This window comes from Cherax quadricarinatus, chromosome 32, assembly GCF_038502225.1.
Source record: "Cherax quadricarinatus isolate ZL_2023a chromosome 32, ASM3850222v1, whole genome shotgun sequence".
Lineage (NCBI taxonomy): Eukaryota > Metazoa > Arthropoda > Malacostraca > Decapoda > Parastacidae > Cherax > Cherax quadricarinatus.
The window spans coordinates 26,434,554-26,460,342 of NC_091323.1; the positions used below are offsets into that span (position 1 = coordinate 26,434,554).

A 25,789-nucleotide genomic window follows, 5' to 3' on the forward strand; every position below is an offset into this window, starting at 1 on the left:
AGTAAGTAATCTTTGAGAAGAGACTTGAATTTATAAACAGGTTGTGTTTCTTTTATATTTACAGGTAATGAATTCCAGATTTTAGGGCCTTTTATGTGCATTGAGTTTTTGCATAGTGTGAGATGGACACGAGGAACATCAAAGAGTGATCTGTGCCTTGTGTTATGGTCATGTGTTCTGTTGAGGTTGGCAAGGAGATGTTTGAGGGGAGGGTTAATATCAGAGTTAAGTGTTCTATGTATGTAATAGGTGCAGTAATAAGTATGGATGTTTTGTATGGTGAGTAGGTTTAATGTATTGAATATTGGTGGAGTGTGCTGCCTGTAGTGAGAATTTGTTATCATTCTAACTGCATTCTAACTGGTATCGATGTTTTGATAACTTTCTTGTAATATCTTATTATTTAAACCTTAAAAGTTAAAACAGCTAAGTAACTCAATTATGTGAAAATCAGTTTAAATAAAAGAAGATACAATAGGAATAGAGTAAATTCAAATTCAAATTCAAATTCAAAGTTTATTCTCTATAAGGATTACAATGCTGAGTTTACAGAATTTGGTTACTGTGTGGTTTACATGTAGTAAAATAATAATTACAGAGTGTACCACTAGAACACCTAGCATTGCTAGGCATTTCGGGCAGACTTAAATTAAGTCTTAAGTTTAAAATATTACAAAATTATGAGGTAAGTTGGTATTATGGCTGACTAAATACTAGTTTGTGAGTTTAGCAATGTGAATGCTTTTGTTTTGGCACTATACATAGTTTCAGTATTGGAGTATCACAGGCCAACTTATGGCTAGTTAAGATTCATTATTTTGAGACTGAGATTAATATTCCTGTTTATGGTCAAATGGGTGAGTGAGTGTTAGTCTTAACCACCAGCTGGTATTCGTGTAATTAGTTGACAGGGTGTATCAGGGAGATAAGATGTTTTCTGATGGTAGTTTTGAAGGTGATGAATGTGTCTGCAGTTTTAGAATTTTCAGGTAGGGTGTTCCAGATTTTAGGGCCTTTGACATACATTGAATTTTTGTGAAGGTTTAGTCGGACACGGGGAATGTCATAGAGATGTTTGTGTCTGGTGTTGTGCCTGTGGGTTCTGTCACAACTATCAAGAAAGCGTTTTAGGTCAAGGTTAATATTGGAATTTAAGGTCCTGTAGATGTAGATTGCACAGTAGTAAGTGTGGATGTTCTGAACAGGGAGTAAGTTAAGATCTATGAAGATTGGGGGCCGTGTTGCCAGGGCTGGGATTTAGTGATTATTCTTACTGCGGCTTTTTGTTGGGTTATTATTGGCTTTAGGTGTGTTGCTGCAGTTGAACCCCAAGCACAGATAGCATAGGTGAGGTATGGAAATATAAGTGAATGGTATAGTGTGAGAAGGGCAGTTTGCGGCACGTAGTACCGTATCTTGGAGAGGATCCCAACCGTTTTGGATACTTTTTTTGGCTATGTGTTGGATATGGGTGCTGAAGTTCAGGTTGTTGTCGAGGTATAGGCCTAGGAATTTGCCCTCATTATGCCTGGCAATTAGCGTGTTGTCGATCTTAATATTAATTTGAGCATCTCCTGCTCTGCTACCAAACATAATGTAGTAGGTTTTGCCAGTGTTAAGCGTAAGTTTATTGGCTGTCATCCAAGTCGATATTTTGATCAGCTCCTCATTAACAATGGTGTTGAGAGTGGCAAGATTAGGGTGAGAGATGACATAAGTCGTGTCGTCAGCAAAGAGAATGGGGTTCAGGTGTTGAGATACGTTTGGAAGATCATTGATGTATATGAGGAAGAGCAGGGGACCAAGGACACTTCCCTGCGGAACTCCAGCATCAAGTGGCTGTGTTGTTGATGCTGTCTTTAATGGTGACATACTGATACCTATTAGTAAGGTAAGATTTGAAATATGCAAGCGCATGGCCTCTTATACCATAATGGTCAAGTTTGTGGAGTAGGATGCCGTGGTCTACTCTGTCAAAAGCTTTTCTTAGGTCAATAAAAATTCCTAATGGATATTCCTTATTTTCCAGTGCTGTGTAAAGCAGATCTAGCATTTTTATGATTGCATCGCTAGTGCTTTTATTTTTCCTGAATCCAAATTGGCAGGGGTTGAGTATGTTTTGTGCCGTTATAAATGAATATAGTCTCCTGTGCACGAGTTTCTCAAAGATTTTGGATAGCAATGGTAAGTTTGATATTGGTCTATAGTTGTTTAAATCTGTAGGGTCACCACCATTATGTATTGGTGTAACCCTTGCCGTCTTGAGTAGTTTCGGGAAGATGCTAGTTTCTAGTGACTTGTTAAAAAGTAATGAGATAGCATGCGAGAGGACATGGGCCGCTCTCTTGTACAATAATGGTGGGACATGAGACAGATTCCCTGAGTTATTTTTAAGTGACTTTATAATCTCGGTGACTTCCGTGGGTTCAGTTGGAGCAAGATAGAAGGAATTCGGGAAATTCCCATCTAGGTAGTCCCCGGCATGGGCATTGGTACCTGGGATTTTATTGGCGAGATTAGAACTTATGGTTGAGAAGAAGTCGTTTATCTTGTTAGCTATGTCAGTGGGATGCAGTGGTGTTTCATTAGGTTTAGTTAGGACAATATTCTTGGTTTTTTTCAGCTTGTGGGTCCCTAGAATCTGAGAGTGTTTTCCAGGTCTTTTTTATATCTCCTCTTGTGTCAGTGAATCTACTGGAGTAGTATATGTAAAGTAAAAGGACACAAGTGCAACAAATGTGACATTTTATTGTGGCAAAGTTTCGCTCTCCAGGAGCTTTATCAAGCCATTACAAACAATACATGCACACAGAGGGTATATAAAGGCTCAGAGTGAGGTGCAATACTAGTGAAGTACCATTTCGATGTTCACTAGTGGTAGTAGTAGTAGTAGTAGTAGTAGTAGTGACAAAAGTAATACAATATTGTAGAACAATTAATTCGTACATGAGTAAAAGGATATAAAAGCTATTACTTGGGTAACATAAAAATAAGTTGGACAAATATTATGTTACCCATGTAATAGCTTTTATATCCTTTTACTCATGTACGAATTAATTGCTCTACAATATTGTATTACTTTTGTCACTACTACTACTACAACCACCAGTGAACATCGAAATGGTACCTCACTAGTATTGCACCTCACTCTGAGCCTTTATATACCCTCTGTGTCCATGTATTGCTTGTAATGGCTTGATAAAGCTCCTGGAGAGCGAAACGTTGCCACAGTAAAATGTCACATTAGTTGCACTTGTGTCCTTTTACTTTACATATTGTCGGTAATTCTACCAACTTTATTACAATCTGGAGTAGTATAGTTGTTTGGCTTTCTTTATTACTTTGGTGAGGAAAATGAATAGTGTTTAATAATATCTTTGTGTATTAAGCCCTGTCTATTTTGCTTTTCATATTGGTGTTTCTTATCAATGGATTTCAGAATGGTGCTGGTTAGCCATGGGCAACCAAGCCGTTTGTTTGTGATCTGTTTCGTTTTTATAGGACAATGTTTGTTGTATAGTCTAAGTAATTTGTTAAGAAAAATGTCTGTCCAGTCATCAATACCATTGGCCTTGGAGAATTCTGTAGGCCAGTCAACAGTCTCTAGGTCAGCTGTGAACTTCCTTATTGAGGCCTCATCATGGAGTCTAAATGAAACTTTGTTGTATTCAAGTGGTGGTTTACTAATGTATATCAAGAGGAAGGTGGGGTAGTGGTCTGTAGTGCTATCTGTGATTATCCCTGATTTAAAGGGGGCTAGTATATTGGTCCATATGTGGTCTATTATGGTTGCACTTGTTTCAGTGAGCCTGGTTGGTTTAGTTATTGTTGGTATGAGAAGTGTGTTGTTCATATTGTTGATGAAATCAGTTACAGGCCGATCGTCTAGTAGGCCAAGGTTGATGTTGAAGTCTCCAGCTAAGAGAAGGTGGTGCTTATTCATTTGTCTGTTTGTTATTAGTGCCTTTAATTTCTCACTGAAATTTGGGATGTTCGTGTGGGGTATCCGGTAAATGGCACCGATTGTTATAGGCGTCTTAAGGTTTTTACAGTAAAATTCCCCTCAAGGAAGGTTCCTTGATGTTGGTGAGGGGCTCTTGATTTAGGGAATTGGATCTGTGCTCCAGTTCCCCGAATTAAGCCTGAATGCCTTCCACATCCCCCCCCCAGGCGCTGTATAATCCTCCGGGTTTAGCGCTTCCCCCTTGATTATAATAATAATAATAATACAGTAAAATTAGCAAAAATGTATTCTCCATATTCATCACTAAAGCAAGTGGTGCTAATACAAGATAATTGGTTAGAGTAATAGATTGCAATACCACCCCCAACTTGGTATGGTCTGCAGTTGTGGATTGCTGTGTATCCTGGTATTGGGTAGATATCTATTGTGTCCTGCTTAAGCCAGGTCTCAATAAGAATAATGCAGGAGAAGGGTGTCTTTAGTGATTCAAGGAGTGCCAGGAGGTCATCACAATGTTTGCTTAAGGACCTGATGTTGTTTACATTAACCTTAAAAAGGATCAGCTTACAATAATAAGTACACAAATGTTAGCTGTACAAGAAATCACTCCTCCCTTTTTTTGCAACTTCATTATGTTAATGGTGTACAATCCTGACAAACAGACGAGTTCAACACATATGTAATATGGTTACATACATGGTTTCACTTATATCCAACTGAGTTGAGTATATTTACAAACTCATAGGCATATGAGTATCCAACTTAGTTGGATATACATAAGTGAAACATTTCGTCTGCTCTGCAGGCTTCTTCAGTCAAATATAGAGGTAAATCATGCAGAAATCGCGAACAAGCGATACAAGATGCGAAATAATGACAGGGGGAGTTGAGTGATAGCTCTAGACCTTTCGTGTTACAGTCAACACATCAGGAGCTTGAAATGTTGCAGAAAAGAGGAGGTCCAAGCAAATACGATCACAAGGCCTCCAGTGGAAATAAATCACTTTGTCTGACTGTTGGGTTATCCTAGGTAATTTGCACATGTTACTATGTATAATAATCTGTGTGACTGTATTTATGTGTACCTGTACCTAAATAAACTTAACTGTACAGTGGAAAAAAAGAAAAAGAAATAAATTTGTATTTGTAAGCTGTTGTAACCCTCTAAACCCTAAGAAAGGTGGAGCCGCGGTGGCCCTTAACCACAACTGCTGCAGACGACACATCTATGGTATTGCTCTCTCTTACGTATATATATTTTTGGCCTTAATGCTAGTGAAGGGCTCTTTATTCAAAGAATTTAAGTTACCCTTCTCTTCCTTGGCTCAAGTCTGATTACTGCCTATTCCCCAGGGTGCTGTATCCCCTTATGGGTTTAGCGCCACCCCATGACTAATTTAATAATATTGAAATGTTTTTATCGTTTTTTTTTTTTATGTCAGCTTCATACAGTAGCATGGATATATATAAGTGATTTCTGTTATATTACCTACAGTTATTATAAATAAACCAAAGTGATATTATAGTGACTTTAAATTAGAATGTCATTGTTAAATTTTATTTCAGTGAATTACAGGGTCATTATCTGGGTTGCCAGCCCTTTGACTTAGCAACCCAGGATGACCTATCAAAGGCAGTCATCAGACTGGGTTCTTTCATTTGGGATCTTTTTAATTCTTTCCCCAGGATGCAACCATATAACATTTGGATAACATCTACCTTCTAACTGCTAGGTGAACATGGGGAACAAGTGTGAGGAAACATGCCCTTAAAGACCCCAATTGAAATAAGTCACATTCTCTGACTTTTTGGGTTATCCTAGATAATTTACACTATGTATGATAACTGCATCTTGTTGCCAAGTTTGTCAAGGCTGGGAACCAAAGCAATTATAGTACTAGGGGAAAGGAACACAGTCAGTGGTCAGGCTTCAAACACATTTTATTGTACAGCAATAAAGGAGTGGAACAGGCTGCCTGCACATGTCAAAGCCTGTCATAGCACGAGCCAGTTAAAGAAGAGAACTAAACGGGACTTAATGAATGTAGCTACAAAAAGGAAGGAGAGTGATTTTTTTGTATAGCTAACATACATGTACATATTACAGTACTGTGATCTGAGCCTCTCTTTAATGTTAATGTAAATAAATCAGTTTACCTTATTCCTAGTATATCTACATTTATTGTAACTGCTTTTCACATAGTTAATTACCTGTTTTAACTTTTAAGGTTTAAATAATAAGTTATTACAAGAACCCAATGGGAATAAGTCACTTATCTGACTGTTTTGGGTTATCCTAGGTAATCTATTCACATGCTGCTATGTATGATAATTTATGTAACTATTTATATGTACCTGTACCTGTAATAATGTTTGTAGAATTACCGACAATATGTAAAGTAAAAGGACACAAGTGCAACTAATGTGACATTTTATTGTGGCAACGTTTCGCTCTCCAGGAGCTTTGTCAAGCCGTTACAAACAGTACATGGACACAGAGGGTATATATAGGCTCAGAGTGAGGTGCAATACTAGAGGTAGTAGTAGTAGTGTCATAAATTGTAGTAGTAGTAGTACAATATGGTAGAGCAATTAACTCGTACATGAGTAAAAGGATATAAAAGCTATTACTTGGGTAACATAAAAATAGGGTAGAGAAATATAGACTGGATAGAGAAGGCCTGTTTCAGTGTTCACTCTCTGTAATGTGCTTTGTGTAGTATTAACAGGAGAGACTATGTGATGGCAGGGTTTACTGTTTTCAGGAGGATTCTTGCTAAGACTTCAGAGATGGTGAAGCTGCCTTTGTTTTGTTTAATTCTATTCGAAACGGCGATTAGTGCTGACTCGAGGCACTTGCGTCTGCGGAAATTAGTTTCTTTGATCACTAATTGGGCGTCCCTGAATTTCATGAGATGATTGGTGGAATTTCGGTGTTGTACACAGGCGTTGTTCAAGTTATCGTTCCTACATGCGTAAATGTGTTCATTGAGGCGGGTGTCGAGGTTTCTTGCTGTTTCACCTACATAAATCTTGTCGCAGCCTCCACAGGGTATTGTGTAAACCCCTGCATTGACTGGTTCATGGTGGTTTGATTTTGTCCTGGTTAGATCCTTTATTGAAGTGCTGGAAGCGATGGCGACTCTGGTGTTAGCTTGTGAAAGTACTTTAGAAATGTTCAGTGCAACCTGGCTGTTGGGAAGAATTATAACTTTGTTAGGAGTGGTGTTGGTGCGTAGAGAATTAACGATCTGAAGAGCTCTTTTCTTGCAGTCTTTGATGAAAAAGGAAAGAAAATGTAACTCAGTGAAGGTTTGGTGAATGTATGTACATTCCTCGTCAAGAAACTCAGGACTACAAATTCGGTACGCTCTTAGGAAAAACCCGATGATGATGCCTCTTTTGGTCTTAGTATCTTGACTGGAATAGAAGTGTGTGACATCATTTTTACTGGTAGGTTTCCAATAAACTTGAAATCTTAGGTTGTTGTCTACTTTGTGAATGAGGGCGTCGAGGAAAGGTAGGTTGTTTATCAGGGATTCGGCGTCCCATTTCCTTCCATCAACTGTTAGTCTACTCCTGCACAACTCTCCAACTCCAAACACCCCTTCTCTCCAGCTACCCAAGCTTACTTAACTGAATGTGCCGAAGAACTTTCTAACATCGCAAAGGAAACCTTTGAAACTGCAAGGAATATGAGGGCCAATCTTCAGACTGACCAACACACTGCTGAGCATATTCTCAGCACAGTCACCACAGCCAACCTCCAACAGAAGATCAAACTCAATTGCAAACTTCAGTACCTCTGCACTAACAGCCGATGGAAGGAAATGGGATGCGAATCCCTGATAAACAACCTATCGTCACGCACCTTAACTGACTACGAGAAACAAGCACTGAGTCTGGGACTCAAATTTACCACCAACATATGCAAACCTAACTATCAACTCAACCTAGTTACCAGGAACCATAGACAGAGTGACAGCAACTTCCAGAAGGGTTATATACAGGGCATTCTCACTGCAGCTTTATGTGAACCTTCTTCTTCTAATCTTCCTAGACGATACATCACTGCCCTTAAGGACCTCGCCAACGACCCCAATATTATCGTCACCACCGCTGACAAAGGAGGTGGAGTCGTCATACTCAACACCAGTGACTACAACACTAAAATGATGGACCTTTTGAGTGATCAGTCTACATACGAACCCATCAACACTCAACAGTGGGAGACATTCACCAAAGACTTTCTATACAAAACCAGACAAATACTCAAACGCACTAGAGAAGGGAAGAAACTTCTGTACCTGTTACCCAGCAACCCTAAACCAGCACACATGTATGGTTTACCCAAGACCCATAAACACAATATTCCTCTCAGACCAATCACGTCAGGTATAGGCAGTGCTCCACACAAACTAGCCGGAGTTCTTGCCAAACATCTTTCCTGCCTTCTGGGGACCATCAGCCCCGCTCATCTTAAACACTCAGGCGACCTTCTCAACCGCATCCAAAACCTCTCCATCCGTAACAAAAAACTAAGTAGTTTGGACGTGACTTCCCTCACAAAAGTACCTACCACTAAAGCCATCGAGGTTCTACGACGCAAAGTCAATCAGGAACCTTAATCTTCCTCTACCTCCCTTAGATTTTGTTGACTTGGCTGAACTCTGTGTTAATTTCAACTGTTTTTCTTTCAGTAACAGGCTCTACAAACAAACCAACGACATGGGAATGGGGTCCCCCATCAGTGCCGTCCTAGCCAACTTATACAGGGAACACCTAGAGTCCGAACACTTTGCCAACATCATCCCTTCAAGCGTCACATGGTTATGTTACGTGGACGACGTCCTCGTAATAACTCCCAAACATTTTGACGTACGGAATCTTCAGGCAAGGCTCAACGCAGTTGAACCGGCAATCCAGTTTACACTAGAAGAAGAGTCCAATGACGAACTACCTTTCCTCGATGTCCTCATTCACAAAGTAGACCACAACCTAAGATTTCAAGTTTATCGGAAACCTACCAATAAAAATGATCTCACACACTTCTATTCCAGTCAAGATACTAAGACTAAAAGAGGCATCATCATTGGGTTTTTCCTAAGAGCGTACCGAATTTGTAGTCCTGAGTTTCTTGACGAGGAATGTACATACATTCACCAAACCTTCACTGAGTTACATTGTCCTTCCTTCTTCATCAAAGACTGCAAGAAAAGAGCTCTTCAGATCATTAATTCTCCACGCACCAACACCACTCCTAACAAAGTTATAATTCTTCCCAACAGCCAGGTTGCACTGAACGTTTCTAAAGTACTTTCACAAGCTAACACCAGAGTCGCCATCGCTTCCAGCACTTCAATAAAGGATCTAACCAGGACAAAATCAAACCACCACGAACCAGTCAATGCAGGGGTTTACACAATACCCTGTGGAGGCTGTGACAAGATTTATGTAGGTGAAACAGCAAGAAACCTCGACACCCGCCTCAATGAACACATTTATGCATTTAGGAACGATAACTTGAACAACGCCTGTGTACAACACCGAAATTCCACCAATCATCTCATGAAATTCAGGGACGCCCGATTAGTGATCAAAGAAACTAATTTCCGCAGACGCAAGTGCCTCGAGTCAGCACTAATCGCCGTTTCGAATAGAATTAAACAAAACAAAGGCAGCTTCACCATCTCTGAAGTCTTAGCAAGAATCCTCCTGAAAACAGTAAACCCTGCCATCACATAGTCTCCTGTTAATACTACACAAAGCACATTACAGAGAGTGAACACTGAAACAGGCCTTCTCTATCCAGTCTATATTTGTCTAACCTATTTTTATGTTACCCAAGTAATAACTTTTATATCCTTTTACTCGTGTACGAGTTAATTGCTCTACCATATTGTATTACTACTACTACTACTACTACCTCTAGTATTGCACCCACTCTGAGCCTATGTATATCCTCTGTGTCCATGTACTGTTTGTAACGGTTTGACAAAGCTCCTGGAGAGCGAAACGTTGCCACAATAAAATGTCACATTAGTTGCACTTGTGTCCTTTTACTTTACCTGTACCTGAATAAACTTACTTACATGTACCCAAACCTTAATAAACTTACTAACCTTTCCACTTGCCTGGGGACTGAGCTCGTCCTTCATATGTGAGCTGAGGCTGAAACCGAATGAACCAAGAACACCTGCATGAGCCACGAACACCCACTGATTAAGTTATGGGATTACATCTCTTGTACAGCATATTATTTGCAAAGCCCCTTGTTATGCCAAGCATTTCTGGAAGCTGAAAACTTGGTATTGTATTTATTACAATTTTGATTCATTCAATTTTTAATGCAGTTCATGTTTAATTTGTCTTTGGAGCAGAGAGGACATGATGGATGCAGGGAGGTGGGAACTAGGTCTGAGTCACGTGTGGACAGGATTGTGGGTGGGTGCTGCCCGTGCCATCACCACTCATGAATTATCTACCCGTGGCATCACTACATTAGTCTGGGCCACTCCTGAGGTTGATCCCCCAGACCTCTCTGTAAGTTGTTTTAGTTGAATGCTGCAATTCCTAGTTATAGTAATGCTGATTGTTTCTCTGTCTTTTTTTCCATTTTTTTTTATCCTTCTATGACTGTGTGGCTATGAAATTAACTATGTACATTATTTAGGTATGTATACTAGTCAGAGAGCCTGTCATAAATCTGAGTTGTCGGTAAATAAGTATGTATGTCGCTAAGTGAGGAGAGGCTGTATTATAAAATCTTCTGATGTATCGGAGCAGAAACGTATAGTATGGGCTCTCGATCATCCCTGTTTACATATTAGACCACTAAATAATGTGTAAACATGACTTGTCCTTACCTATGACGGGGCAAGGAATCTCTGAATGAGCTAAGAGCATGGGTTTGTACATAGGAGCTGCCTTGAAACCAAGTGCAAAATATTCAGGAATGATTTTGTAAGTTTTTTTTTAGCATTACAGTAGTATATGCTTCCAGCATTATCCTGTCTCATTGGCACAATGTAGTTTCAGACTGCTATTGATTATAGTACACTACAGCAGTTAAGTTTAAGGTCTATGAACTATAGCTGAAAATTTTCAGTAGCCCACAAAAAGAAGTACAGTGGACACTTGACCAATGGCATCGATCCGTTCCAGAGAGCTAGACGTTAGTCGAATTTGCCGTTAGTTGAATTTGTAGTTGAATTAATTTTCCCCTTAAGAAATAATGGAAATAGAATTAATCCGTTCCAGACACCCAAAAGTATTAAACAAAATAATTTTTTTTACATGAAATATACATTTCCCTACACAAAAAAGAATGGGACATGCAAAATTTAACAATAATTAAATGCCACTTACCTGTATTGTGGAGTTGTTGATGAGTGATGAGACGGTAGGAGGACAGAAGATGCAGGTGTTCTATTGTTTGGAAGGGTAATCCCCTTCCATAAAGACTTCAGGTACTAAGTCCTTTGGTGGGGTTACCTCCCTTCTTGGTTTTTTAATGTCACTGGGACCAGCTTGAGAGTCACTGGACCCCTGTCGCACCAAAAATCTGTCCAGAGAGCTCTGTTTCTCACGTGCCCTTAGGATTTCCCTAAAATGGGACACAAGAGTGTCATTGTACACGTTGCCAATACGGCTTGCAACAGCTGTGACAGGATAAAATCCATTGATAAATGCTTGCACCTTTGTAAACATTGTACACATTTCCCTAATCCTTGACAAAGTCATCTTCCTCCGTCTCTCTCTTCCTCCGGCTCTGAAGAACATTCCTGAGATGTGATCTGTTGCTGTTGCACCTGAGGCTCTTGCAGGTCCAAGATAGTACTGATGGTTGAATGGGATTTGTTGCATAGCCTTTCCAACTTGGACATACGCACTCCACTTTTGTATTTTTCAACGATCTCTCTCTTCATTTCCATCATAATTCTCACCCTTTTTACCACAGGCTTGGCACTAGAAGCTTTCTCGGGGCCCACGGTGGCTTATTTAGTGGTTACAAGCACTAAAAACACTGGAATAATACAAAATATATCGCAGGTACACATGGAATCGACCACAACGGCTTGTAAACAATGGCACACTGAGTCTTGGAGTGACTGGGCCCATTCAGGCCGGACGCCGTTAGATGAGGTTTTGGCCATTGGTAGAGCCATTTTTTATGCCAAAGAGCGCCGTTAGACGAATTTGCTGTTACTTGATGCTGCCGTTAGACGGGGGTCCACTGTACAGTAGAAAACCTCAAGTCGCGTGGCCATAGCTTATGTTTTCAGTATTTTGTGATTTAAATTTAAGTCAGAGGCGTCGCTAGAAATGGTGCCACCCGGGGCAGAATCTCTGGTGTCACCCAGGGCAGCATCTTTGGTGTCACCCCATAAAATTCAAAGGCGGGGGGATGGGGGGGTAAACTCCAGTTACGTCACTACTGCATGACCAGTGACTAATGTTTATCAATGAGAACGTTTAAGGGCCATAAACTGAACAGGAGAATACTTCTCAACTTTATTAATGATAAATAATCGTAGTAATATTGAGGAACAAACTCAAATACCACTTTGAGTACAGCCAACAGATCCTACATTTATTCATCTTCAACAATGCAAAATAAAAAAAAACTTGAAAAATAAAGAAAAACATTGCAATATCAGAGAAATACTAGTTCTGATCTGACCTTGAGTACAAGTAACAGATCAGTGAATCTGAACTTACATTTCCTTGCCTTCACTCCTGCAAAATCACCTATCTCATCATCAAAATCAATGATTTTCCCAATACATATAGGCTTATTTGCACAGTGAACCCCTGGTATTCGATGGCATCGGTATACGTTAAATTCGGTATTTGATACATTTTAACGCCAAAATTTTGCCTCGCTACTCGTTAAAAAACCCGCCACACGCGATTTGTCCGGGACGCGTCCACGTGAGTGCCAGTGTTTACAAGCCAGCCAGTGTGCTCGCATCTAAGCATACATTTGGTACATTCCATATTATCACAGTGTTTTTGGTGCTTGTTTCTGCAAAATAAGTCACCATGGGCCCCAAGAAAGCTTCTAGTGCCAACCCTGTGGTAAAAAGGGTGAGAATTAGTATGGAAATTAAGAAAGACTTTGAAGGGTTTGGGGCTAACCCTGAGAAGCCTATGCCAGTTGTGGAATCCATTGTGCCTACTTCAAAAACTAAGGAAATGTGTGCAAAGTGGGTTGAACTGCAAACCTTTATGGATGAAAATTACCCTAACAAAGCTATTGCAAGCCATGTTGGTGACTATTACAGTGACAATGTTGTGGCCCATTTTAGACAAATCGTAAAGGAACAGGAGGTACAGAGCTCTATGGACAGATTTGTTGTACGACAGAGGTCCAGTGACTCTCAAGCTGGTCCTAGTGGCATTAAAAGAAGAAGAGAAGTAACCCCAGAAAAGGACTTGCTACCTCAAGTCCTAATGGAAGGGGATACCCCTTCTAAACAATAAGTTCGACACTCTCCCCTCCTCCCATCCCATCAATCATCACCAGATCTTCATTAAAGGTAAGTGTCATGTATTCTATTGTTAGTAGAGTACTACTAACTGTGCATGTCTTCTTCAGTTTGTGTGCATTAAACTTAATATTTCATGTTTACCTGGAGTTTACCTGGAGAGAGTTCCGGGGGTCAATGCCCCCGCGGCCCGGTCTGTGACCAGGCCATGTGGTAAAACATTTTTTTTCATAGTACTTTTGGGTGTCTTGCACGGATTAATTTGATTTTCATTATTTCTTATGGGGAAAATTAATTTGCCTTCCGATAATTTTGGCATACGATGAGCTCTCAGGAACGGATTAATATCGTATACCGGGGGTCCACTGTAATTTGTCAATATATAGTAGGCTATATAGAAATGAAGGATATTTCTCTTATATTGGTACAGCACTGTTTTGGGCATTAGTGTCACCTTCTATAGAGGCTCTATGGTGTCACCCCCCCCTAAATGGTGTCACCTGGGGTGGCCTGCCCCCCTCCCCCCTTACAACGCCTCTGATTTAAGTTATCACTTCCAGCAGAAGCACACCATTTCCATTAAGGGGAGCTGGAGTGGAATTAATTTCCATTGGTTACCCGGAGTTTACCTGGAGAGGGCTTCGGGGGTCGACGTCACCGCGCACCGGTCTGAGACCAGTCCTCATGGTGGATCAGGGTCTGATCAACCAGGCTGTTACTGCTGGCTGCACGCAAGCTGACATATGAACCACAGCTCGGTTAGTCAGGTACTGACTTTAGGTGCTTGTCCAGTGCCTTCTTGAAGACAGTCAGGGGTCTATTGTAATCCCCCTTATGTATGCTGGGAGGCAATTGAACAGTCTTGGGCCCCGGACACTTATTGTGTTGTCTCTCAGTGTACTCGTGGCGCCTCTGCTTTTCATCGGGGGAATGTTCCATCTCCTGCCGAATCTTCTGCTTTCATAGGAAGTGATTTTCGTGTGCAGGTTTGGTACCAATCCCTCCAGGACCTTCCAAGTGTATACACCTACCATCCGACTTACAACCTGCTCGACATACGACCATTCAACTTACGACCTTGTTTTTTATGCCAAATTTCTGGGAAATAAACAACTGTTTGTGTTGTACACAGTGTTTATCCTAAACCTTACAGTATAAAATACAATACTAACAGCATAAAAAGTAAAGTAAAACATGGAATACCAAAATAAAACAATAAAATAAAGTCATTACAAAAATGTGAGGTTGATATTCAGTTGTAAAGTTTGGGTTGCGTCCATTTCAACTTATGACCGGTTTCTCAGAACCGAGCTCGGTCGTTAGTCGGATGGTACCTGTATTACCATGTACGTATCTCTCTCGCCTGCGTTCGAGGGAATACAGATCAAGGACTTTCAACCGTTCTCAGTAGTTTAGGTGCATTATCGTACTTATGTGTGCTGTGAAAGTTCTTTGTACACTCTCCAGGTCTGCAATGTCGCCAGCATTTCTGTTGCACATTTCTATTGAGGAGTGCTGTATCAGGCAGGTAGGAGACTCATCATTATGCATTGGGTAACTCCATCATTTTAGCAGTGCAGGGAAGAGTGTGAGGGAGGGTGAATGGGTTAGTGTATCTGGACACATACCATATGATTTTTGCTCTGTACTAATCACTCAGTTTTTCAACTTTTCATCACCCCATCCCATCTCTAGATGTTTATTATGGCATCCAGAAGTGCATGCAGGTGGTGATAGTGAAGCAAGGGAGAAAACTGAGTGTGAAACTATGCTTATATCAGAAAATTAGAGGTACAGTAATTGAGATGCTGAAGGGTGGTGCACATGTCATGGAGACAACGTGAATGTTTGGTGATTAATGATTGTTTAGGAATTTCAGTTGGCATGCTGTGAAACTGGAGTTTATTTAGTTGGGAATTAGCCATTATTATTGGGCACTTTTCAACATTATCCAACTCATTCTGCAATGATTCACAGTCATTCTGATATTTTACTTAAGATTTTTGCACACTTTACCAAATATAGTACAGTGGACCCTCGGTTATCAGCTATTCCACTTATCGGCCAACTCGGTTATCGACCGGTTTTTCGGCTTCCAGTTATCGGCCGCTATTTCACTTATCGGCCGTATTGGACGCGTCCACTGCCAGCTGCTCATGCATTCATGAGTCAGTGTGGCTGTGTATCTTGGCGAGTGAGGAAGTTTCTGCTCATTCATCCAAACATTTTGCTATAATCCATTGCTTTTGGTGGTTATTGATTAAGTGTAACTGTGAAATAAGTAACCATGGCCCCAAAGAAAGTTCCTAGTAAAGTTCCTTTGGTAAAGAAAGTAAGAAACATGATAGAATTCAAGGCAGGCAGGCATAGAGGCAAGGAGTGTAGCAGGCATGCCGGGAGTGTAGCAGGGATGCCGGGAGTGTAGCAGGCATGCAGGGAGTGTAGCAGGCATGCAGGGAGTGTAGCAGGCATGCAGGGAGCATAGCAGGCAGGGAGGGAGCATAGCAGGCAGGGAGGGAGCGTAGCAGGGAGTGCAACTGCGAAATAAGCCACCATGGGCCCAAAGAAACATGTTGCATATTATATAAAAACATGCAATGTTTATATGTGATGTTTGTTTAATAACAATCACTCTTCAGCACATTAAATGTCTTATTTTAGGTTAATATAGACATTTTCATTAATCCATCAATGATATTTTCTTCAAAATTATATAACACGTTACATAGCATATAGCATATAAACATGCAATATTTATATGCTATCGAGTGGAGAGTCAGGTGGAGAGTAAACACTACGTTTTCTCTGATTCAGCATTAGAGAAAACTGTAAATCTGGCGTCTCGCCCAGTAACCACCCATTGTATGCATTTGTTTACAATTCTCGGCATGAATTATTCATTACTTCTCCCATTGTTTATGATGGCATCTAAAGGTAGTTGTTAGAAACGATTAAACTTGGTGAACATGGTAATAATATGGCTGTGTAGTGTAATAATATGGCTGTCTAGTGTAATAATATGGCTGTCTAGTGTAATAATATGGCCGTCTAATGTAGCCCAGGGGAGGGGCTACATGCGTGTACTGTACCTACATCTACCACTTCCTACACTGACTTGCTACAAATAAATACTACTCACCTCTTGCCCTACATTAAGACTACAAATATTTTAAGGTAAGTAATGAATGTTTTCTGTATGTAAAACTGTAGTCAATCTTCAAAAAATGTATTTTTTGCTAATATTTTTGGATGTCTGAAATGGATTAAATGGATTTACAATACATTGATTCTTACGAGAAATATTTCGGTTTTAGGCTGACCTGGAATGGATTACAGCTGATAACCGAGGGTCCATTGTATGTATTTATTTACTTTTGTGTTGGCATGAATGTAATTAAATGATGCATCATAGAACATTTTTCACATATTAAAGAATGACTCCTCTGTTCCAGTATCCTGTTTAAAATCACATACATAATACGTTTAGTGATGTCTATGCCTCATAATAAGTAGAAATTTTGTATTCATATTTTGTTCTTTAGATTAGATCTACAGGTTAGATCTTCTAAAGTTGAATTGAAGTGATTATTTGTTTCCTTTGCAGGACAAAGTCCGCATAGTGAAGGTCCTTATCAAGGATGACCCAGACCAGGACATCAGCCCATATTTCCCAGTGGTTGCGGAGGCTTTCAAAGAGTGTCGAGGTGGGTCCTTGTGGTAATGGAAGAGCCATCCTACTTAAGGGTCAGTGAGTGTTTAAGATGGGTTCACTCTGTTTCTGGGGTTGCTGATAACATTTTGAATCAGGATAAAGTGTCAGACAAATGGAAACTAACAAATATTGCCACTATAAAAAAAAAGTTGAAAATGAAGACCCTTTGCAGAAACATTATGAAAAAAGTCAAAAGAGAAAAGTGGATAAAATATCTGGAAAACAAGCAACTACCAGTACTTTCAAACAGTCTAGCTTTGCCTGAGCATAGTTTAGTATATCAAGTCTATTGGGCTACTATAGTGTATTTTTTTTTTTTTTATTATCACACTGGCCGATTCCCACCAAGGCAGGGTGGCCCGAAAAAGAAAAACTTTCACCATCATTCACTCCATCACTGTCTTGCCAGAAGGGTGCTTTACACTACAGTTTTTAAACTGCAACACCCCTCCTTCAGAGTGCAGGCACTGTACTTTCCATCTCCAGGACTCAAGTCCGGCCTGCCGGTTTCCCTGAACCCCTTCATAAATGTTACTTTGCTCACACTCCAACAGCACGTCAAGTATTAAAAACCATTTGTCTCCATTCACTCCTATCAAACACTCTCACGCATGCCTGCTGGAAGTCCAAGCCCCTCGCACACAAAACCTCCTTTACCCCCTCTCTCCAACCTTTCCTAGGCCGACCCCTACCCTGCCTTCCTTCCACTACAGACTGATACACTCTTGAAGTCATTCTGTTTCGCTCCATTCTCTCTACATGTCCGAACCACCTCAACAACCCTTCCTCAGCCCTCTGGACAACAGTTTTGGTAATCCCGCACCTCCTCCTAACTTCCAAACTACGAATTCTCTGCATTATATTCACACCACACATTGCCCTCAGACATGACATCTCCACTGCCTCTCCTCACTGCAACATTCATCACCCATGCTTCACACCCATATAAGAGCGTTGGTAAAACTATACTCTCATACATTCCCCTCTTTGCCTCCAAGGACAAAGTTCTTTGTCTCCACAGACTCCTAAGTGCACCACTCACTCTTTTCCCCTCATCAATTCTATGATTCACCTCATCTTTCATAGACCCATCCGCTGACACGTCCACTCCCAAATATCTGAATACATTCACCTCCTCCATACTCTCTCCCTCCAATCTGATATTCAATCTTTCATCACCTAATCTTTTTGTTATCCTCACAACCTTACTCTTTCCTGTATTCACCTTTAATTTTCTTCTTTTGCACACCCTACCAAATTCATCCACCAATCTCTGCAACTTCTCTTCAGAATCTCCCAAGAGCACAGTGTCATCAGCAAAGAGCAGCTGTGACAACTCCCACTTTGTGTGTGATTCTTTATCTTTTAACTCCACGCCTCTTGCCAAGACCCTCGCATTTACTTCTCTTACAACCCCATCTATAAATATATTAAACAACCACGGTGACATCACACATCCTTGTCTAAGGCCTACTTTTAGTGTAATAGACATAAATTATACAGGAATAAAACTCATGATCCAAATAGTCACTCATAGTTCAAAATAACATTTGATAAGAGCTCCTCATGAAAGGCTAGTCTAGAAACTACATGTTATGCTTAATGAAACCTATGACCTGCTAACACATTATGTAGAATGCTCATATAACCACATCCAGAATCAATACTGGTCTCAGAATTTAATGGAAGTACTTGGGCATCACTGTAAATACTGTATGCCATCAGAGGATCATAGACTTTTATACAGTGTATGCTGTAGTAATAATAAATGGGATTCAAGGATGACCCAGAATGGTAAATAGCAAAATGCTGTCAAAATTATATACACACATGGGCATCATTGGTGAAGCTGTAACAAGATACTGTATGTAACTTATAGTGCAAAATGTGCATGTGGATAAGTGCTCCCAAACTCTTGGTGCTAAACAAAATTGTTACTTCAGTACACAAGGATATGGACTGTCTTACATTATGGGAATTACACACCGATGAGCACTTCTAAACAGTTGAATCAATGGCACATGGGCACCACTGGTCCCAGAGGAAGATGCAGTTTTCAGACAAGGCTTGAAAACTCCATTCCTGTAAACAAAAGCAAGTACAGTAATCACTTGTACATCTGTAAAACTCTGTATGGCTAAATATGGAAGAGGGTGTGTGATGAATACATCTTTTCTCTTGTACCTAAAACTAAGTAATTAAACACATACATAATTGAAACAATATAGGTCACTGCACAAATTCAAAATATAAAGATGCCCAGGAAAAAAAAAGACCACCCTTGAGGTTGATTTAGTTGACCTTGAAAGCTTCAAAGTTGAGTCATTAATGCTAAAATGTCCAGGACAAAGCTTTTTTTATATGTTGTAAGTTGTACCCTTCTTCCATTCCTCTAAACATCCCTTTTAACATACAGTGTGTGGCAAGAATGGCATGGCAGTGGTGTGCCGGGTAGGAGTGAGCAGATCTGCATCTCTGGCTCTTGCAGCACTTGTGGGACAAACTGATTTAAAGCAGATGACTCTTAGACAGGCCTACTATACCATCAAGGCTGCCAGGCCCTTCGTCAGACCCAACTATGGATTCTTCTCACAGGTTAGAAACTTACATGTCTGTTACTCTTGTAAACTTTTTTTGGTTAAATGAGCCTTTTTCAAGGTTCTCTTGAGATAAAAGATTCTTTTGGGATGAAAGCCTCTTGGCTGACTCAGGATTGCCTTACTGTGGTAGTGGTGTTTGAGAGGCCTGAGTGTCTTAATAACCCAGCTACCCATTTTTTTGGGCCTAAATAACAGGGAGATCCCCACTTTCATCAAATGTTTCTGAGAAATGAATTATTCATATGGTCTGAACTGCAGCAAATGGACTTTAAATTGTTTAGATCATATTGTTATTATGAATAGGACTTTTGGTATAATGTATACTAGTTATTTTTTATTTTTATTAACACATTGGCCGATTCCCACCAAGGCAGGGTGGCCCAAAAAAGAAAAACTTTCATCATCATTCACTTCATCACCGTCTTGCCAGAGAGGTGCTTTACACTACAGTTTATAAAACTGCAACATTAACACCCCTCCTTCAGAGTACAGACACTGTACTTCCCATCTCCAGGACTCAAGTCCAGCCTGCCGGTTTCCCTGAATCCCTTCATAAATGTTACTTTGCTCACACTCCAACAGCACATCAATTATTAAAAACCATTTGTCTCCATTCACTCGTATCAAATACACTCACACATGCTTGCAGGAAGTCCAAGCCCCTTGCACACAAAACCTCCTTTACCCCCTCCGTCCAACCTTTCCTATGCCGACCCCTACCGACAACTTGAAGAATTGAGACACTTGTGCAACATACAGGAATCTTTATTGAAGAAACATTTCACTACACAGTGGCTTCATCAGTCCAATACAAAGTAGAAATGGATAAGGAGAGGAGAAGTTTGAGGTAATCAGTCCCTCAACCTGGAATCGATGTGTTCAGTCCATCACTCTTGTAGGAAGTACAGCCACTTCCTACTTCCTACGCCACTGTGTAGTGAAACATTTCTTCAATAAAGATTCCCATATGTTGCACAAGTGTCTCAATTTTTCAAGTTGTCGGTTTTCAAAACAATTCAACATATCTGTCAGATACTGCAACATCATGGGATCTTGGTACAAAGACTTCAACGCTTGTCCAACCTTAGGACGACGACCTACTTACACTAGTGGCAGGTCCCACTGTGATCCCGCCTCCTCCTGCTTCGACTCATCTGACTGCAGTATATAAGCCACCTCTCTGGCCCTATGCTGTACTTCCTACAAGAGTGATGGACTGAACACATTGATTCCAGGTTGAGGGACTGATTACCTCAAACTCCTCCTCTCCTTACCAATTTCTACTTTGTATTGGACTGATAAAGACACTGTGTGGCGAAATGTTTCTTCAATAAAGATTCCCATATGTTGCACAAGTGTCTCAATTCTTCAAGTTGTCGGTTTTCAAATCCATTCAACACACAAGGAGAAGGCTGGAAGAAGTGAAGATGTCATGTCCGAGAGCAATGTGCGGTGTGAATATAATGCATAGTTTGGAAATTAGGAGGAGGTGCTTTGTTGCTGAAAGTATTATCCAGAGGGCTGAGGAGGGGTTGTTGAGGTGTTTCAGACATTTAGAGAGGATGGAGCAAAGTAGTGGAAGGAAGGCTGGGTAGGGGTCAGCCTAAGAAAGGTTGGAGGGAGAGAGTAAAGGAGGTTTTGTGTACGAGGGTTTTGAACTTTCAGCAAGTGTGCACGAGCGTGTTAGATAGTAATGAGTGGAGACGAATGGTTTGTATGGCTTGATGTGCTGTTGGAGTGTGAGCAAAGTAACATGTAGGGATTCAGGGAAACCGGCAAGCCAGACTTGAATCCTGAAGGTGGAAAGTACAGTGCCTGCAAACTGAAGGAAGGGTGCTGGTGTTGCAGTTTTTTAACTGTAGTGTAGGAGTGCCTCTGGCAAGACAGTGATAGAGTGAATGATGATGAAAGCGTTTCTTCTTTTCGGGTTACCCTGCCTTGGTAGGAAACGGCCGATGTGTTAATAAAAAAAAAAAGTATCACTGTATTCAACTTTTTTTACTTTCATAGTCATTCAGTTACTGTCTTGTGAGAAGCATGTTGACATTAGAGTTCAGATGACCCTCCAAACTGTAACATCCCCACACCACCTTCAGAGCCTAAATCCAGCTAAACAATTTTCCTGAATTCCTTCATAAATGTTACTTTGCTCACGCTCCAACAGCGCATCAAAACTCAACAATAACTTCCACTCCTATAATATGCTCACACAAGCCTATTGGTTGTCCAAGGCCAACCTGTTTCATGTGTGATAGAAATGATGAAGAATTTGGTGCTATGTGTAATAAGGATGTAATCTTCAAAATTTCTGTACAAGTAAGCGATGAAAAGTTTCGGTTGGAGTTTGAATTTTTTATTGGTTTAACTTGCACTATAAAATATTTTTTTGCAAAATAATATAAATGGCCATAGGGCTTAGTGAGGTGTTAACTGGTAATTGCTTAAATACTAATACAGTACACTATAAGTGTCCTGCTGGTGATGCCATATTTATGACCTCAGACATTAATATATCTGCACTAACAACATTGCAAATGATCTGGAAAAATCATGTATGTATTACTGTACTTGGTAAGGTAAAAGCAAAGCATATTGTTTTGTGAGGACTTTTCTTATTATTGATTATATGGAATTTGGCATTTAAATGTTCCATTTTCATTCTTGCAGCTGATCACGTATGAGACCGAGGTACGAGGACGAGCAACAGTAATGATGCAGGATTCACCATATGAGGCTGGGGAGAAAGTTCCTGATGTGTACCTAGAAGAGTTGAAGCAAAGTATGGGTTCCACTTTCACCTCTTTCTTTCCCTTGTGACGGTGGGCTGCAGCAGGACTCATACTGGTGGCTCTGCTGGCATGGGCCCGGGCTACACCTTAACTATACTTTCTCCTGACTTCTCAATTCACAGAAACCAAAGGCTCATGTATTTAGCATTATTGTTACTGTTATCAATACACAGCTTTCACTTGTGTCCGAATATTCGTTCATAGGATGGTTGATATTTATTCCTGATATTATTCATTTTATTTAAGTGTTGATAATGTACAGTGGTACCCTGACTTACGAGTTTAATTCATTCCATGACCAAGCTCGTAACTCAGTTTGCTCATATATCAAATCAAGTGGAATTCCTGGCTCTCGGGAGGCAGGAGAAAATACTTGAATATAACACTAATGTCAACTCTGTGGCTTATTTATCTATCACAATTGATTTGGTATGACATAATAAACAATACAAATAACAGAAACATGATACATACTCTAGAATGAATAAAATATCATTATGTGATGAGTGGTGGCAGCCACTCTCAAGGTAAAAATAATTATCGCTCTGACCATATCTTCCCATTCATGCTCTTCTGAGGTCTTATTATAAGAAAAAATGGAGTGTTTGTTAGGCTAACTGCACTAGATCACTAGTTTCATTAGGAAAACACTGAAACAAAAGCAATTTTCTTGTGTTTTTCTATGATTTCATGCTTTAATTCAGTGGACATCATCATCCTCTTCTTCTCAGCACTGTCCTTTGCACTTACTTTCTTAGGACCCATGGTTAGAAAAAAGAAATTTGTTAAAATATGTAACTGCACAAAAAGCACAAAACGCTGGGATGCTGGGCAGATGTTGTGGCGTTTGCTGTGCCAGCTAATGGCGGTGTATCTGAAGCTTGCTTGTAACTTGGATTTTGGCTCACAACTCAAAGCAAAAAATTGACTGACTGGCGGCTCGTAACTCATAAGTTGGGGCACTCGTAAGTCAAGGTACCACTGTATTATGAAAATGCCAGTTAATTTTTTAGCACACTGGTTATCTCCCAATAAGGTAGAGTGACCCATAAAAAAAGAAACACATTCACCATCATTCATTCAGTAGCTGTCCTGCCATAAGTATTCAGACGTAATAATTCAAATGATCCTTCACACTGAAACATTCCCAGGAAACCCCTCATTTAGAATGCAGGCACTGTACTTCTCACCTCCAGCATATGAGTCTAGCTAATTGGTTTACCTGATTCTCTTCATAAATGTTACTTTAGTTAAACTCCAATAACATGTCAATCCATATAATCAAATTATCTCCATTCACAAGCCTGCTGGATGCTCAAGCCCCTAGCACTCAAAGCCTACTTTACCCCTTAACTCCAGCCCTTCCTAGGATGACCCCTGCTCCTCCTTCCTTCCAGTTCTGATTTATGCACTCTGTTGGTCATCCTGTTCTGCTCCATCCTCTAAATTCTCATCCCACCTCATCACTCTGAATTATATATTTGGTAACCCCACACCATATAGTTTCTGTGCTCAAAATTTTCTACATAATTATACGACACATTGCCTCAAACATGATGTCTCTGCTGCCTTCAGCCTCCTTGCTCCAAATTTTAAAGCTGATGTTTCACACCCATGTAACAGTGTTAGTACCACTGTACTTGGGCATATCCCCTTCATAGATAAAGTTTTTTTTGTCTCCTCAGATACCTCAGTGATTATCCAACAATTGATTATTTTGTAGTTTACATTATCCAGCAGTCTTGTTTGATGTAGTTAGTGCTAAGAAGGACTGTTTAAGAAAAAGGAGCCATACACAGGTGATGTGTTCCTCTCTGGAAAGGTTGAAATTCCATCACCACCTCTTTTCCTGAGAGGGCTGGATAATTGATGATTTACTGTACCTACATATCTCACTCGTTCCTGATGTCATTGTGGTGTATTCATTAAAACTTGTAAAGTTATAACTGCCAAGACAGAATATGAAACCTCAGTATAAAGCAGAGGTTATTGAGCAGTGAATACAGTATTAACAGTTTTATTAAAGCTGTGAAAAATTTGCTTGGTATTTTGCCTTCGACTATATACAGTAGTTTATTATTAAAAATGTTTAATACTGTAACATCTGTCAGTAATATATATGAACTCTCATATGTGTTTCGATATGATTTAACAAGTTTTCTTTCTTGAATCCTTATAATTTTTTTTTTTTACTTTATCTGTGCATATTTTTGTTAATTCTGTTTTCTGTCAACAGTTCTTGCATGGACTTTGGAGTTTCTATATATACTCAAGTTATTGTCTTACCATAACATTTCTTTGTGTTTATTCTGTTTGTTTTATAAAGCTATTCTTACTGATAAAGTATTTATCCATCATTCTGTAACCTGCAATATACCTGGAGGGTATACATGGAGGATTGTTTCAGGGGTCAGTGCCCCTGTGGCTCAGTCCATGCCTTATACACATTCTGATAATATTGCCTTGTCTTTCTCCCTTTTCATTTTTGCAAACCTTTTATAATCATTGTGAACATGCTAGTAGATTCAGGGAATTCGCTATTTTTCTGTCTTGTTTCTTAATCACTTCTCTCTGGTTTTTGTTTTCTTCACAAAAACTTACCAGTTCTTAGGAATTGCCATGGGTAAATAAAGTGCAGGTTTTTCTTGTTTGTATGCTCTTTTTGCCTTTTTTTTTATTTTGAATATGCAGAAATGTGTACAAAAAAAAATAAAAACTTTCTAAAATAAATTTATAATACTGCATAATAATGATATATTGTATAATAATAACTAAATGTATATTTTTGTGTAGACAGTGGCTCAGAAGTGGTGATATTTTTGGAGGTGCCAATTATTTTTCAAGTTTTTGTGATAGAGCATATATTTTTGGTATGGAATGGGAACTATATTGTGTTGCATATAATATATGGATGATATTTTAGTGATGAGAGAAGACTAATTAGCATATAATGAGTAATAGATTTAGATGTTATCAAAAGATCATTTAAAAATTAATGCATATGATGATTAGTAGAGATACATTGGAAAATAATCATTGAATATATGTTGCCAAATAGATTGCTTCCAAGGAAGTGAGGGCTAGTGGTCAGTTGTCAGGAGGAGCTGTGATTAGCAGTTATGTGCATTTCTTCATTGAATTGTTGTATTTTCAATACACCACTGTGAAGCACTGTTTTGGATTACTTTGGGAATGTTGTAAAATTATTGTTTACATATAAACCTTGATGTGAA

General features: G+C 39.7%; 1 protein-coding gene across 3 annotated transcripts; it reads left to right on the plus strand.

Moving 5' to 3' along the window:
- The first annotated feature begins 5,125 nt into the window (after positions 1–5,125).
- LOC128690279 (dual specificity protein phosphatase 14) lies at positions 5,126–25,789 on the plus strand. Of its 3 annotated transcripts, XM_053778883.1 has the most exons (6): positions 5,126–5,195; positions 10,345–10,507; positions 16,770–16,811; positions 17,060–17,159; positions 19,584–19,762; positions 22,435–25,789. In XM_053778883.1, exons 2-6 carry the CDS (start codon positions 10,352–10,354, stop codon positions 22,582–22,584), a joined length of 627 nt encoding a protein of 208 aa, XP_053634858.1. In that variant the 5' UTR covers positions 5,126–5,195; positions 10,345–10,351; the 3' UTR covers positions 22,585–25,789. The 3 variants fall into 3 exon arrangements, with proteins under 3 accessions (XP_053634858.1, XP_053634859.1, XP_053634857.1); XM_053778884.1 differs by lacking the exon at positions 16,770–16,811; XM_053778882.1 differs by lacking the exons at positions 10,345–10,507; positions 16,770–16,811; positions 17,060–17,159; positions 19,584–19,762; positions 22,435–25,789 and adding an exon at positions 8,665–10,324 and having other exon boundaries at positions 5,131–5,195.